The sequence below is a fragment of the Theropithecus gelada genome, chromosome 14 (genome assembly GCF_003255815.1).
Source record: "Theropithecus gelada isolate Dixy chromosome 14, Tgel_1.0, whole genome shotgun sequence".
NCBI lineage: Eukaryota > Metazoa > Chordata > Mammalia > Primates > Cercopithecidae > Theropithecus > Theropithecus gelada.
Genome location: NC_037682.1, coordinates 8,143,447 through 8,156,459, shown reverse-complemented (window position 1 = coordinate 8,156,459; position 13,013 = coordinate 8,143,447). Strand labels below are relative to the sequence as shown.

Sequence of the window (13,013 nt, the reverse complement as noted above, 5' to 3'; positions counted from 1 at the left end):
AAAAAAAAAAAAAAAAAAAAAAAAAAAAAAAAACTCTGTCTCAAAAAAAAAAAAAAGCAAAACTCTGTCTCAAAAGAAAAGAAAAAAAAAAAGTCATTAGAGGCCAGGTACAGTGGTTAACACTTGTAATCCCAGCCCTTTGAGAGGCCAAGGCAGGAGGATGACTTGAACCCATAAGCTGGAGACCAGCCTGTGCAACATGGCGAGACCCTGTCCCTATCAAAAAAAAAAGTCGTTAAGAGTTTTTAAAGATTTTTTTATTTATTCATTTTATTTATTTTTATTTATTTATTTATTTATTTATTTGAGACGGAGTCTCGCTGTCGCCCAGGCTGGAGTGCAGTGGCGCCATCTCAGCTCACTGCAAGCTCCGCCTCCCAGGTTCACGCCAGTCTCCTACCTCAGCCTCCCAGTAGCTGGGATTACAGGCACCCGCCACCACGCCTGGTTAATTTTTTGTATTTTTAGTAGAGACAGGGTTTCATTGTGTTAGCCAGGATGGTCTTGATCTCCTGACCTTGTGATCCGCCTGCCTCGGCCTCCCAAAGTGCTGGGATCACAGGCGTGAGCCACCACGCCCGGCCACCATGTGTTCCTATCATTTGCTGTGCTGTGGGTGGAGATGTGCATCCTTCAGCTCCAGGAAACTATACTGCTGTTGTTTTGTGGGTGATTCCCACCCCCCTGCCTTTGTTTTTTCTGTTCTCTCTAGAACTCCAGTTAAGCCCCAAAATTATTATTATTATTATTTTTTTTTTTTTTTTTTGGAGACGGAGTCTCGCTCTGTCGCCCAGGCTGGAGTGCAGTGGCCGGATCTCAGCTCACTGCAAGCTCCGCCTCCCGGGTTTATGCCATTCTCCTGCCTCAGCCTCCCGAGTAGCTGGGACTACAGGCGCCCGCCACCTCGCCCGGCTAGGTTTTTGTATTTTTTAGTAGAGACGGGGTTTCACTGTATTAGCCAGGATGGTCTCGATCTCCTGACCTCGTGATCCACCCGTCTCGGCCTCCCAAAGTGCTAGGATTACAGGCTTGAGCCACCGCGCCCGGCCGCCCCAAAATTATAAAATTACAAAAATTAACTGGACGTGGTGGCATGCACCTGTGATCCCAGCTACTTGGGAAGCTGAGGTAGGAGAATCACTTGAACCTGGGAGGCGGAGGTTGCACTGAGCTGAGATCACGCCACTGCACTCCAGCCTGGGCAACAAGAGTGAAACTCCATCTCAAAAAATAATAATAATAAAAATATTTGACATGAGGGCTGCCCAGTAACTTAAAAAAAAAAAAAACTATAACAAACATTTAATGGTGAAATATTGAACTTACTACCTCTAAGGTGAGAAACAAGGGTGTCTGCTACCTGCACTCCACATTATATAGTAGTCTAACCCATACAGAGGGGCAAGAAAATTAATAGGTATAAAAATTAAAAAGGGCTGGGCATGGTGGCTCACGCCTATAATCCCAGCACTTTGGGAGGCCTAGGCAAGAGGGTCAGTTGAGCCCAGGAGTTCAAGATCAGCCTGGGCAACATGGTGAAACCGTCTCTACAAAAAATACAAAAATTAGCCAGGCGTGGTGGTGCATGCCTCTAGTCCCAGCTACTCGGGAGGCTGAGGTAGAAGGATTGATTGAGCTCAGGAGGTAGAGGCTGCAGAGAGCCATGATCGCGCCACTGCACTTCAGCCTGGGTAACAGAGACCCCATCTCAATAAAAAAGTTTTAGGTTTATTGGACACAAGCGTTTTTTGGGGGATGTTTGTTAGTTTTTGAGACAGAGTCTCCCTCTCTCGCCCAGGCTGGAGTGTGCTGGCGCGATCTCGGCTCACTGCAACCTCTGCCTCCCAGGCTCAAGCGATTATCCTGCATCAGCCTCCCAAGTAGCTGGGATTACAGGCATGCACCACTGCACCTGGCTAATTTTTGTATTTTTAGTAGAGATGGGGTTTTGCCATGTTGGCCAAGCTGGCCTTGAACTCCTGACCTTGGGTGGTCTGCCTGCCTTAGCCTCCCAAAGCACTGGGATTACAGGCGTGAGCCACCGCGCCTGGCCTGGACAGAAATTTTGTTTTGGTTTTGGTTTTGGTTTTTTCTGAGACAGAGTCTAGCTCTTGTCACCCAGACTGGAGTGCAGTAGCACAATCACAGCTCACTGCAGCCTCGACCTGCTGAGCTCAAGCCATCCTCTCACCTCAGCCCACCCCATCCCCCACACTATAGACGCACCACCACACAAGGCTTTTTTTTTTTTTTTAAGACACAGGGTCTCGCTTTGTTGTCCAGGCTTGTCTCAAACTCCAGGCCTCAAGTGATCCTCCTGCCTCAGCCTCCCAAAGTATGGGATTACAGGCATGAGCCACAGTGCCCAGCCTCCACTAATTTTGTATTTTGTAGAGACAGGGTCTCACTATGTTGCCCCGGCTCACAGTCTATTTTGATAGTGCATGTGTAATAGCAGAAAATATCAGATACTTAAGAATTAATACAATTTAAAAAGGCATGATCTTTATGGGAAAAGGTATACAACTTTATTGAAAACATGGAGTGGAAAAATAACCCCTGCTCATGAATGGGAAAATTCAATTTTACATAGATGCTGATTTTATCCAGACTGATCTATAGATTCAACTGGATTCCATTCTCCATCTCAAGGGGTTTTTTGGGGGAATTTGACAAGCTGATTCTCAAGGTTACATAGAAGAGCAAGGGCCAAGACTAGAGCTTAGGAGATGACTCCCCAAGGGCACAGGGACAGAAAAAATGACCAGTGGAACCAAAAAGAAAAATGAATTGTGGTATTTCAGTGGATCACTATGCAGCAGGGAAAAGGAATGCCATACAGCTACACACAATAATCCGGATACATCTCAGCAACATAATCAAGTGAAAAGGCAAACTGTAAAAGAATAAACTCAGCATGATTTCATTCATACATTTGAAAACATGCAAAGCCAACACAAACACATTAATAAAACTATAAAGCAAAGCAATGGAATGACTGAAACAGGACTGTGTCTCCCCCACCAGGGAGGGGCAACAGCAGGAACTTCGAAGGAAATGGTAACCTTCTCAAATGCAGTGGGGGCTGTTGTTTCCTCTGAATTTTATAAATGTGTTCTAGTAGCTACTCACTAATTAAAAAAACAAACAAACAAACATGAGTCCGGGCACAGTGGCTCACGCCTGTGATTCCAGCACTTTGGGAGGCCAAGGTGGGCAGATCACCTGAGGTCAGGAGTACAAGACCAGCCTGACCAATATGGTGAAACCCCATCTCTACAAAAATACAAAAATTAGCAGGGCGTGATGGTGGCTGCCTGCAATCCCAGCTACTCGGAAGGCTAGGGCAGGAGAATCGCTTGAACCCAGGAGGCAGAGGTTGCAGTGAGCCAAGATCACGCCACTGCACTCCAGCTTGGGCAACAGAGTGAGGCTCCATCTCGAAAAACAAAACAAAACAAAACAAAAAACATGAAAATAAGATATTGTGGGCCGGGCATGGTGGCTCACACCTGTAATCCTAACACTTTGGGAGGCCGAGGCAGGTGGATCACCTGAGGTCAGGAGTTCCAGACCAGCCTGACCAACATGGAGAAACCCCGTCTCTACTAAAAATACAAAAAAATTAGCCGGGCATGGCGACACATGCCTATAATCCCAGCTACCGGGAGGCTGTGGCAGGAGAATCGCTTGTTCTGGGAGGCGGAGGTTTCAGTGAGCCGAGATCGCACCATTGCACTCCAGCCTGGGTAACAAGAGTGAAACTCCGTCTCAAAAAAAAAAGAGGAAGAAAATAAGAAATTGTGGAGGGCAAGGGATGAAAGGGGACAAGGTGAGTCTGCTAATGCATCTGTTCAGCCAAAGTGCCAGGCACACCAAGTTCCTACTGTCACTAAAAAATAGCAACAGAGCATGCCTTTTAGGAAAACAGCCAGCCCAAGCAGCTCACATCTTTGTGGGCATGGGCAAAGCCTGTCAGACGGTGGGTTTCTCTGAAGGTTCTTGGGGGTCAAGCATGTTCCTTCATGGGAGGACCCTCCCAGCATTATCTATAAACTTTCACTTAACCCCATTTATTGGTTCAGCCCCTCACACACCCCTCCCCAGTACCCCTAAGACCCGAAGCTTCTCTGGTTCCATTTATCCTTCAAATAATCCTCACGTCACCCCACTCCACCCCACCCAGAGGGGCAGCTGCTGGCTGCATGGCGTGGGTGGGACGCTGGGGAGCAGCACCCTGCTGATCCTTACGTAGACTTCCCACCAGTCCCCATTGTTGGCTGAAACCTCACCTCACCCTCCATGGTCCTGGTGGAGTTCCTGAGCCTCTCCAAGGCTCTGACAGGTAATTCCACTTGCCTCTTGGCCCCACCTTTTGGGAACACATAATTTCAGCTCTTAATTCTCCATCCACTTTCCATCTTTGAAAATGTCAGCCAGGCGGCCGGGTGCGGTGGCTCACACCTGTAATCCCAGCGCTTTGGGAGGCCAAGACGGGTGGATCACAAGGTCAGGAGATAAGACCATCCTGGCTAACACGGTGAAACCCCATCTCTACTAAAAATACAAAAAATTAGCTGGGCGTGGTGAACCCGGAAGGCGGAGCTTGCAGTGAGCTGAGATCATGCCACTGCACTCCAGCCTGGCGACAGAGCAAGACTCTGTCTCAAAAAAAAAAAAAAAAAAAAAAAAAGCCAGGCATGGTAGCTCATACCTGTAATCCTAGCACTTTGGGGGATGGAGGTAGAGGCGGGTGCCAGGAATTCAAGTTCATCCTGACCAACATGGTGAAACCCTGTCTATACTAAAAATACAAAAAAATCAGCTGGGCATGCCCAGGTGCAGTGGCACACACCTGTAATTCCAGCACTTTGGGAGGCCAAGGCAGGTGGATCACAAGGTCAGGAGTTTGAGACCAGCCTGGCCAACATGGTGAAACCCCATCTCTGCTAAAAATACAAAAATTAGCCAGGCATGGTGACGGGCACCTGTAATCCCAGCTACTCGAGAGGCTGAGGCAGGAGAATCGCTTGAACCCAGGAGGCAGAAGTTGCAGTGAGCTGAGATCGTGTCATCGCACTCCTGCCTGAGCAACAAGAGCAAAACTCCGTCTCAAAAAACAAAAAAAATTAGCCAGGTCTGGTGGCAGGTGCTTGTAATCCCAGCAACTTGGGAGGCTGAATCACTTGAACCCAGGAGGTGGAGGTTGCAGTGAGCCGAGATCGCGCCACTGAACTCCAGCCCTGGCGACAGAGTGAGAAAAAAGAAAATGTGGTCAGGCTCTTTGTTCTACTGTGTTCCCTCCTGTTTTCTTTTCGTTTGTATATATTTTGGGTTTCTTTACTATCATCTTAGAGAGATCCTAAGAGAAAACAGACGAACTCATGTGTTTAAGCCTGCCATGTGGAAATGGCGATCTCTGTTGACTCTATTTACACAGAAACGTTTAACAAGCAGCTCTTGAAGAGTCCAGAGAGGTACAGGCCTAGCCCTCTCAGCACCACCCTCCACAGATGCCCAAACAGCCCCAGCGTATTTCTTTACCTTGATTTCTTTCCTACTCATTTCCTCCAGCTGTGCAAGGGTAAAGGCAAAAACACAAAGACCTGGGTTCGAATCCTGCCTCCATTTGCTGCACCATGATCTTACCACATGGATTCTCAGAGCGTAACTGCTGCCCCATGGGCCAGGTTAGCTAAGACAGGTTCCATGAAACTGCTGTTGCAGAAATGTTTTAACTATAAAATGCCAAACCTGGGAAAGAACATTTGGATTCTCATAGCCTGGATCAGTAGGATACTGCCTTGTCCTGCTGGTACCCCACCCCCAACTCACCCAGGCCGGGGGACGTAGAGCCCCAGTCCCTGAGAGCCTCAGGCATTCTGCGGTTTCCAGGCCCTACAGAGGGACCCAGAAACAGCCCCAGCAACAAAGTGAGGGGCCAGAAACTGTGCAAAGATGGGAGGGAGGCTGAGAAGCAAGTCAGTGCTTTATTAACCTGGCAAAGGGGCAGCTAGGCAGCCTGAGCAGCCCCCTGCCAGACCCTCCTCTGCACTCCTCTGCCTAAGTCATGGCCCAAGCCCTAGACACGTAGGTGTGTAGGCGGGCAGGTGCAAGGCCAAGGAAGGGGTGGAGTTGTCCAATGCAGATGTTAAGGTCCAACCCGACTTCCTTCCTGAGTCTAGGGGTGGGGTCCCCCTCTCACCCCTTCCTCCCTGTACAGTTCTGGCTCTTCCTGGAGTCAGGAGGCTGTGTGTCCCACATCTGCTGTGGTCTGGAAGGTGATCCCATCCCCAGGCAATGGGGAAGCCAGGAAGGGCCAGAGCCAGACAAGGGCCCAGCGGGGCCCCAGGGCTGCCTGCAGGTTGTGGCAGGGACCCAGGTCATAGGAGTGCTGGCCCCGAGCCCACTCCCATGTGGTCTGGCCCCGCAGCAGCAGCATCCCATGGAAGAGCAGCCCAGCCCCACACAGCAGCGCACCCGCCACGCACGTGTCCGTCACGAAGGCCAAGGCGAACTGTGCCAGAGACACTCTGCCTGCAATAAAAGAGCAGAGAGGATCAGGGAGTGCCAGTGGGGCCCAGCTCTCCTTCCACCCGTGCCCCTCCACCACAAAGCAGGGCTCATTCCTCCACTCATCAAACCCTGTGTCGATACTCGCTGGCCAGCCTGTGCTGGGTGACAAGGACACACTGGTAAACTGGGCAGACACAGCCCCCTGCTTGGGATACGGCTTCATTCGTGCATCACAGACTCGTGAGCACCTCCTCAGCCCTGGAGGCGATGCCAGGCACTAGAGGGTGTCTCTGCCCTTGGGGAGCTCATAGACATTAAAGAGGCCATTCCTGGCTAGATGCGGCGTCTCACGCCTGTAATCCCTGCACTTTGGGAGGCCAAAGCAGGTAGATTACCTGAGGTCAGGAATTCGAGACCAGCCTGGACAACATGGTGAAACCCCGTCTCTACTAAAAACTACAAAAATTAGCCAGACATGGTGGCAGGCGCCTGTAAACCTGGCTACTTGGGAAGCTGAGGGGCTCAGGCAGGAGAATTGCTTGAACCCGGGAGGCGGAGGTTGCAGTAAGCTGAGATCGCACCACTGCACTCCAGCCTGAGCAACAAAGCGAGACTCCATCTCAAAAAAAAAAAAAAGAAAAAGGCTGGGCATGGTGGCTCACGCTGGTAATCCCAGCACTTTGGGAGGCCCAGGCAGGTGGATCATAAGGTCAGGAGTTCCAGACCAGCCTGACCAACATGGTGAAACTCCATCTCTACTAAAAATACAAAAATTAGCCAGGTGTGATTGTGCACGCCTGTAATCTCAGCTACTCAGGAGGCTGAGGCAGGATAATCGCTTGAACCCAGGAGGTGGAGGTTGCAGTGAGCCAAGATTGTGCCACTGCACTCCAGCCTGGGCGACAGAGAGAGACTCTGTCTCAAAAAAAAAAAAAAAAAAAAAAAAAAGGCCATTCTCAGTTACTTAATGTGTGCCGCCACAGAAAAGCCAGCATCCTGTGCCATCTTGGCCCACAGTCAGCAACAAGTACCTGCTGAACTAACAGACTACGAGAGGCCATGAAATGTTACGCTAAGTGAGAGAAGCCAGGCACCAAAGGTCACATGTTTATCATCCCACTTATGTGAAACATCCTGAATAGGCAAATCCACAGAGACAGACAGATTAGTGGTCGCCAGGGGCTAAAGAGATTAGGAAGGAACGTGGAGGGACCACTAATGGGTGTGGGGTTTCTTTTTAGGGTGAAAATGTGGAATTAGACAGTGGTGATGGTTGCACTATATCATGAATGTACTAAAAGCCACTGAATTGTACATTTTAAAGTAGTTAAAACGGGCCAGGTGCAGTGGCTCACACCTGTAATCCCAGCACTTTGGGAGGCCGAGGCAGGTGGAGCACCTGAGGTCAGGAGTTCCAGACCAGCCTGGCCAACATGGAAAAACCCCGTCTCTACTAAAAATACAAAAAATTAGTTGGGCGTGGTGGCGCATGCCTGTAATCCCAGCTACTCAGGAGGCTGAGGCAGGAGAATCACTTGAACCCAGGAGGCAGAGGTTGCGGTGAGCCAAGATCACGCCATTACACTCCAGCCTGGGCAACAAGAGCGAAACTCCATCTCAAAAAAAAAAAAAAAAAAAAAAGTTAAAATGATAAATTTCACCTCAATAAAAAGAGCCCATGGCAGGGGGTCGGGGGTGGGGGATGCCATGCAAACTTATTAAGAGGATAGGGGCAGTGGACTTCATCTATTTTTTTTTTCATTTTTTTTTTCTTCAGAGAGTAGACTTCATCTGTTTTTGTAAAATAAGGATAAAACATTGTTTGGGCTGGCCACGGTGGCTCACGCCTGTAATCCCAACACTTTGGGAGGCTGAGGCGGGCAGATCACCTGAGGTCAGGAGTTCGAGACCAGCCTGGCCGACATGGTGAAACCCCATCTCTGGCCGGGCGCGGTGGCTCACGCCTGTAATCCCAGCACTTTGGGAGGCCGAGACGGGCGGATCACGAGGTCAGGAGATCGAGACCATCCTGGCTGACACAGTGAAACCCCGTCTCTACTAAAATACAAAAAAAAAACTAGCCGGGCGAGGTGGCGGGCGCCTGTAGTCCCAGCTACTTGGGAGGCTGAGGCAGGAGAATGGCGTAAACCCGGGAGGCGGAGCTTGCAGTGAGCTGAGATCCGGCCACTGCACTCCAGCCTGGGCGGCAGAGCGAGACTCCGTCTCAAAAAAAAAAAAAAAAAAAAAAAAAAGAAACCCCATCTCTACCAAAAATACAAAATTAGCCTGGCATGGTGGTGTGCACCTGTAATCCCAGCTACTTGGGAGGCCAAGGCAGAAGAATCACTTGAAGCTGGAAGGCGGAGGTTGCGGTGAGCCGAGATTGCACCATTCCACTCCAGGCAACAAGAGCGAAACTCCATTTCAAACAAAAACAAAAACCATTCTGTATGAAAGTCCTGAGGCAGGCCAGAGGCACCTGTGAGACAAGCAGGTGGACGGTCTGCAGGTGTGCAAGCACAGGGAGAAGCCCAGGCTGGACAAGCAGTTCTGCGAGTAGAGGGTGCAAGGCAGCCCTGAGACTGTGGGCGCAGCTAGACCTGCCAAAGTGTGCGCAGTGAGGGTGGAACAGCGCCTAGACAGGAGCACGGGGAAATCGGTTCTTAGGAATCAGATAAAAGATGAGAAAAGGCAACCAGAAAGGAAGGCGAACGCATCAAGGTCCCAGCCATCAGTAATGCCAGGCGGAGAACACTTCTCGGGGGCTGGGGGCTGGCAGCGTCATGACTCTAAAGGGTCTCATAAAGCAAGAACTCAAGTGGGTCCTGGAGTGTGTGGAGACGGATCCCTGGGTGAGTGGTGGTGGCAGAAGCCAGGCTGGAGCAGGCAGGGAATGAGCAGCCATGAGCCTGGGCAAGTCCCTCAGGAAGCTTAGAGCAGGGCAAGTGCTGGAGGAGGATATGAGGGCAAGGGAGGGTTTGTCCAAGGTGGCTAACCGGGAGGGCAGAGGGGGCCTGGCCTGCAGGAGAGGCAGACGCCACAGCCTGAGGCCTCCAAGCAGGGAGGTAGGCACCAAACACAAGAAGCTGGGAACAGTCAGCCGGGCTCGGGGATTTGAGGACAACACAATTTGGGATGCGCCAGCTGATGTCTCACTTTCTCAGTGCCGGAGTTAGGAGGGTGGGAGAGCAGGGAAGGTTTGAGCTGCTGTCGCTGCAGGGAGCAAGCTTACGAGCAAACAGCAAGGCCAGGCATAGCCGAGGTCCTGCTGAGGTCAGCAGCTGTGAACATGGCATGGCACCAACATGCCACAGACTGCCAGTGCCTTTGGCTCTCAGCAGCCAGAGGCAGACACAGAGAAGCCAGGAAGGCACTATGGAAGGAAGATGAGGGAGGAAGTTTGCGATGCTGGCAGGAGAATGGTGCTCTGAGCTGGACGTCGGTGGCGAAGGTGGAGAGGCACAGACGGGCAGTGAGGGCCACGAGCCTGCGGGCTCATGGAGCAGGTGCCAGGGCCTGGAGGAGTAAAAGATGGAGAGGAGGTGGGGAGCAGAAAGAGGGAGATGGGTGGTTTCAGGGGTGACTCATTTTTGGATTCTTACCAGGACTGGGGTGTGGACATGGGAGGAGACGAAGGAAAGAAAAATGAAGGAGGAGGCCAAGAGCTAAGCCATCCAGGCATTGAGGGGGCTGTTCATGCAAACTTCCAGACACCCTTGATTTCCACAGGGCCCAGGGCTGAGAGAGAGTCTGTGACTGGAGCCAGAGTCTTCTGTGACTGAGGGGAGTGAGTGTTGACCACAAGGAGGTAGGGCAGTGCGGCTGGAGGGCTGGGACTCATGGAGGGAGGGATTATTGAGGAGGGCAGAGGAGGACCTGTTGGGAAGCTGGTGTGGGCAGATGAAGACTCTGATAACCCCAGTGGGCCACTGCCAGAGGCCTCCCCTGGGCTGCAGGTGGGGTCCATGCACAAAGCTGGGCTTGGATAGGATAAGGAGGCACAGTGACTACTCGGAGTAGCCAGAGAGGTTCCTCACTGTAGATCAGAGTGATAGAGGGAACCATGAAAAGGTCAGGAGGGAGGAATGGGGGCGAGAAAGGCCAAAGCATTCTGGGGGTAGAGAACAAAGAGTAAAAAGGACCAGCAAGGCTTCTACCTGTAGATGTGTTGGGGGAAGAGGACATACGTGTCGTCCAGAACATGGTATCTCAGGCAGCCTGCTGATCCAAGTCTGCCCTCCCCAGCTTCCCATAACTGGGCCTTCCCCTGCCTGTCACTTTCACTGGCTTCCCACTATCCAGTCAAGTAAGAGCCATCTCCTCACACCAGTTCTCAGGACCCCGCCCGCCAGGCCTCCCTACCAATCTGGCCTTAATTCTCACAATCCCCTGCCCACCCTCCAAGCCTTTGTTCCTACTGCTTCTCTCATTTAGAAATGCCCCTAGAATGCGCTTCCACATCCCGCCACGCAGGGACTCCCATGAGTCTTTCTCCTTTCTCAGCAACTCCCGGAATCTCCCGATTCCCTGGCCAGACCACTGCACTTGCCTCAACGCACCAGTTTCCGTACTGCGCCCCACCCCCCGGGTGAATACCAAGCTGCCCTTTCTGGCCATCACTGACACTGGGGCTGGGTCCCCCAGGCCAGAAAGCCCGTCTCCCACCAGAATGGGCTGTACTCCCCAGCCCAATACCAGGACCCCTGCCTCTGTGCAGAGGCCTCCCAGGCTCCCCACCTGTGAGCAGCATGAGCCAGGGAAGCAGGAGGAGGGCAGCCATGTGGAGGGGCGTGTGGGCTCGCAGCAGGGCCGATAGTGCAGGTCCCAGCAGCACGGAGATGTGGAGCAGGACGCCGGCGGCATGAAGCAGCAGGCACAGGAACGGCCGGTAGTTGCCGAAGCCCACGCAGCGGCCCAGCAGTCGGCAGTGGTGGTCCCGACGCAGGATGCAGACGCGGCAGGCAGAGCAGTGTCCGCTGCGTGGCGGCACCTGGCTTTGGCACTGGTAGCAGTAACTGCAGGAAGGAACCACAGGGTCAGTTCCCCCAGCAGCTCAGGTGCCCCATACTGTGCACGGGGCAGCCCTAGAGCCCATCCTGAGGAAGCAGCAACAGCCATTCACCCTGGCTAAGCCTCAATTTCTTTACAAGTAAATGCAGGATAAACAAGATGTCCCCGGCCCTTCTAGTTCTAGCACTACAAGTCTGAGGTCTCTTCCAGCCCTAACGTCCCCAGTCCTGAGACCTCTCTCAAGCCACTGACATCTAGCAGCAAATCTCTCCCTTCCTCCACGGTCACTCCGTTGTCCAGGTCACCAGGAACTCTCTGGATTACTGCAATAGCCTCTCAACTGGTCTCTGATTCCATCTTTGCCCCTCCTCGTACAGTCTCACCCCAGCAACCAAACTGACCCTCCTCTGCTTAAAACCCTCCTGTGGTTCTCCAATTTATTTCTAGTAAAAAGCAAAGCCTTCAGTGTCCTACAACATCCTTCCATCTGTGACATCTCTTCCCCTCTCTTACTCCACCACAGCCACACTGGCCTTGCTGTTCTGGGAACATACATGCTAGGCACACAACTGATTCAGAGCCTTTGCACCACTAGTTCCCTCTGCCTGGAACACCCTTCCCTCAGATTCCCACATGGCTAACCCCCGCCACCCCCTCCAAGTTTTTTGCTCAGATGCCTCCTTCTCTATGAGGTCTATCTTGACCATGTATTTATTTATATTATTTTTAAAATTAATTTTAAAAAAATTTTAGAGACAGAGTCTTGCTACATTACCAAGGCTGGAGTGTAGTGGCTGTTCACAGGTGTGATCATAGCACACTACAGCCTCAGCTTCTCGGGTAGCTGGGACTACAGGCGAAAGCCTGTGCCTGGCATAAAATTTGTGTGTAGAGCCTTACTTGGTGTAATTTTTATTTTCTAATTATAAATTGACAAATTCCAGTTGTATATACTTATGGGATACCAAGTGATGTCATCATGTATCAGTACAACTTGGAATAAATCAAGCTAATTAGGATAGCCATTACCTCAAACACTTATATTTTTGTGATGAGAATTTACCACCTATTTATTTATGTATTTATGTATTTATTTATTTGAGACGGAGTCTTGCTCTGTCGCTCAGGCTGGAGTGCAGTGGCTGGATCTCAGCTCACTGCAACCTCTGCCTCCCAGGTTCAAACAATTCTCTTACCTCAGCCTCCCAAGTAGCTGGGATTACAGGCATGCGTCACCACGCTCGGCTAATTTTTTTGTATTTTTAGTAGAGACAGGGTTTCACCACGTTGGCTAGGCTGGTAAACTTCTGACCTTAAGTGATCCGCCGGCCTCGGCCTCCCAAAGTGCTGGGATTACAGGCATGAGCCAACGCGGCCGGCCTAACCACCTATTCAATACTGAAACTTGCAACCCCTTTACCCTGCTCTACTTCTTGTTTCCAAACTACTATCACCTTCTAGCTTCTATATGATTTGCTTACTTACTG

At 51.1% G+C, this 13,013-nt stretch overlaps 1 protein-coding gene across 2 annotated transcripts in view; it reads right to left on the bottom strand.

Annotated features, from left to right (window-relative positions):
- Positions 1 to 13,013, bottom strand: part of ZDHHC24 (zinc finger DHHC-type containing 24) — a 21,453-nt gene that overhangs the window by 7,641 nt on the left and 799 nt on the right. Inside the window, exons 2-3 of one of the 2 annotated variants that reach the window (XM_025356578.1) lie at positions 11,254 to 11,531; positions 5,395 to 6,537 (exon numbers count right to left, since the gene is read on the bottom strand). In XM_025356578.1, the coding sequence (XP_025212363.1) occupies positions 6,242 to 6,537; positions 11,254 to 11,531 (574 nt within the window). In that variant the 3' untranslated portion in view covers positions 5,395 to 6,241. Of the gene's footprint in view, positions 1 to 5,394; positions 6,538 to 11,253; positions 11,532 to 13,013 lie in introns of those variants that run through there. The other variant, XM_025356580.1, reaches the window with a different exon arrangement.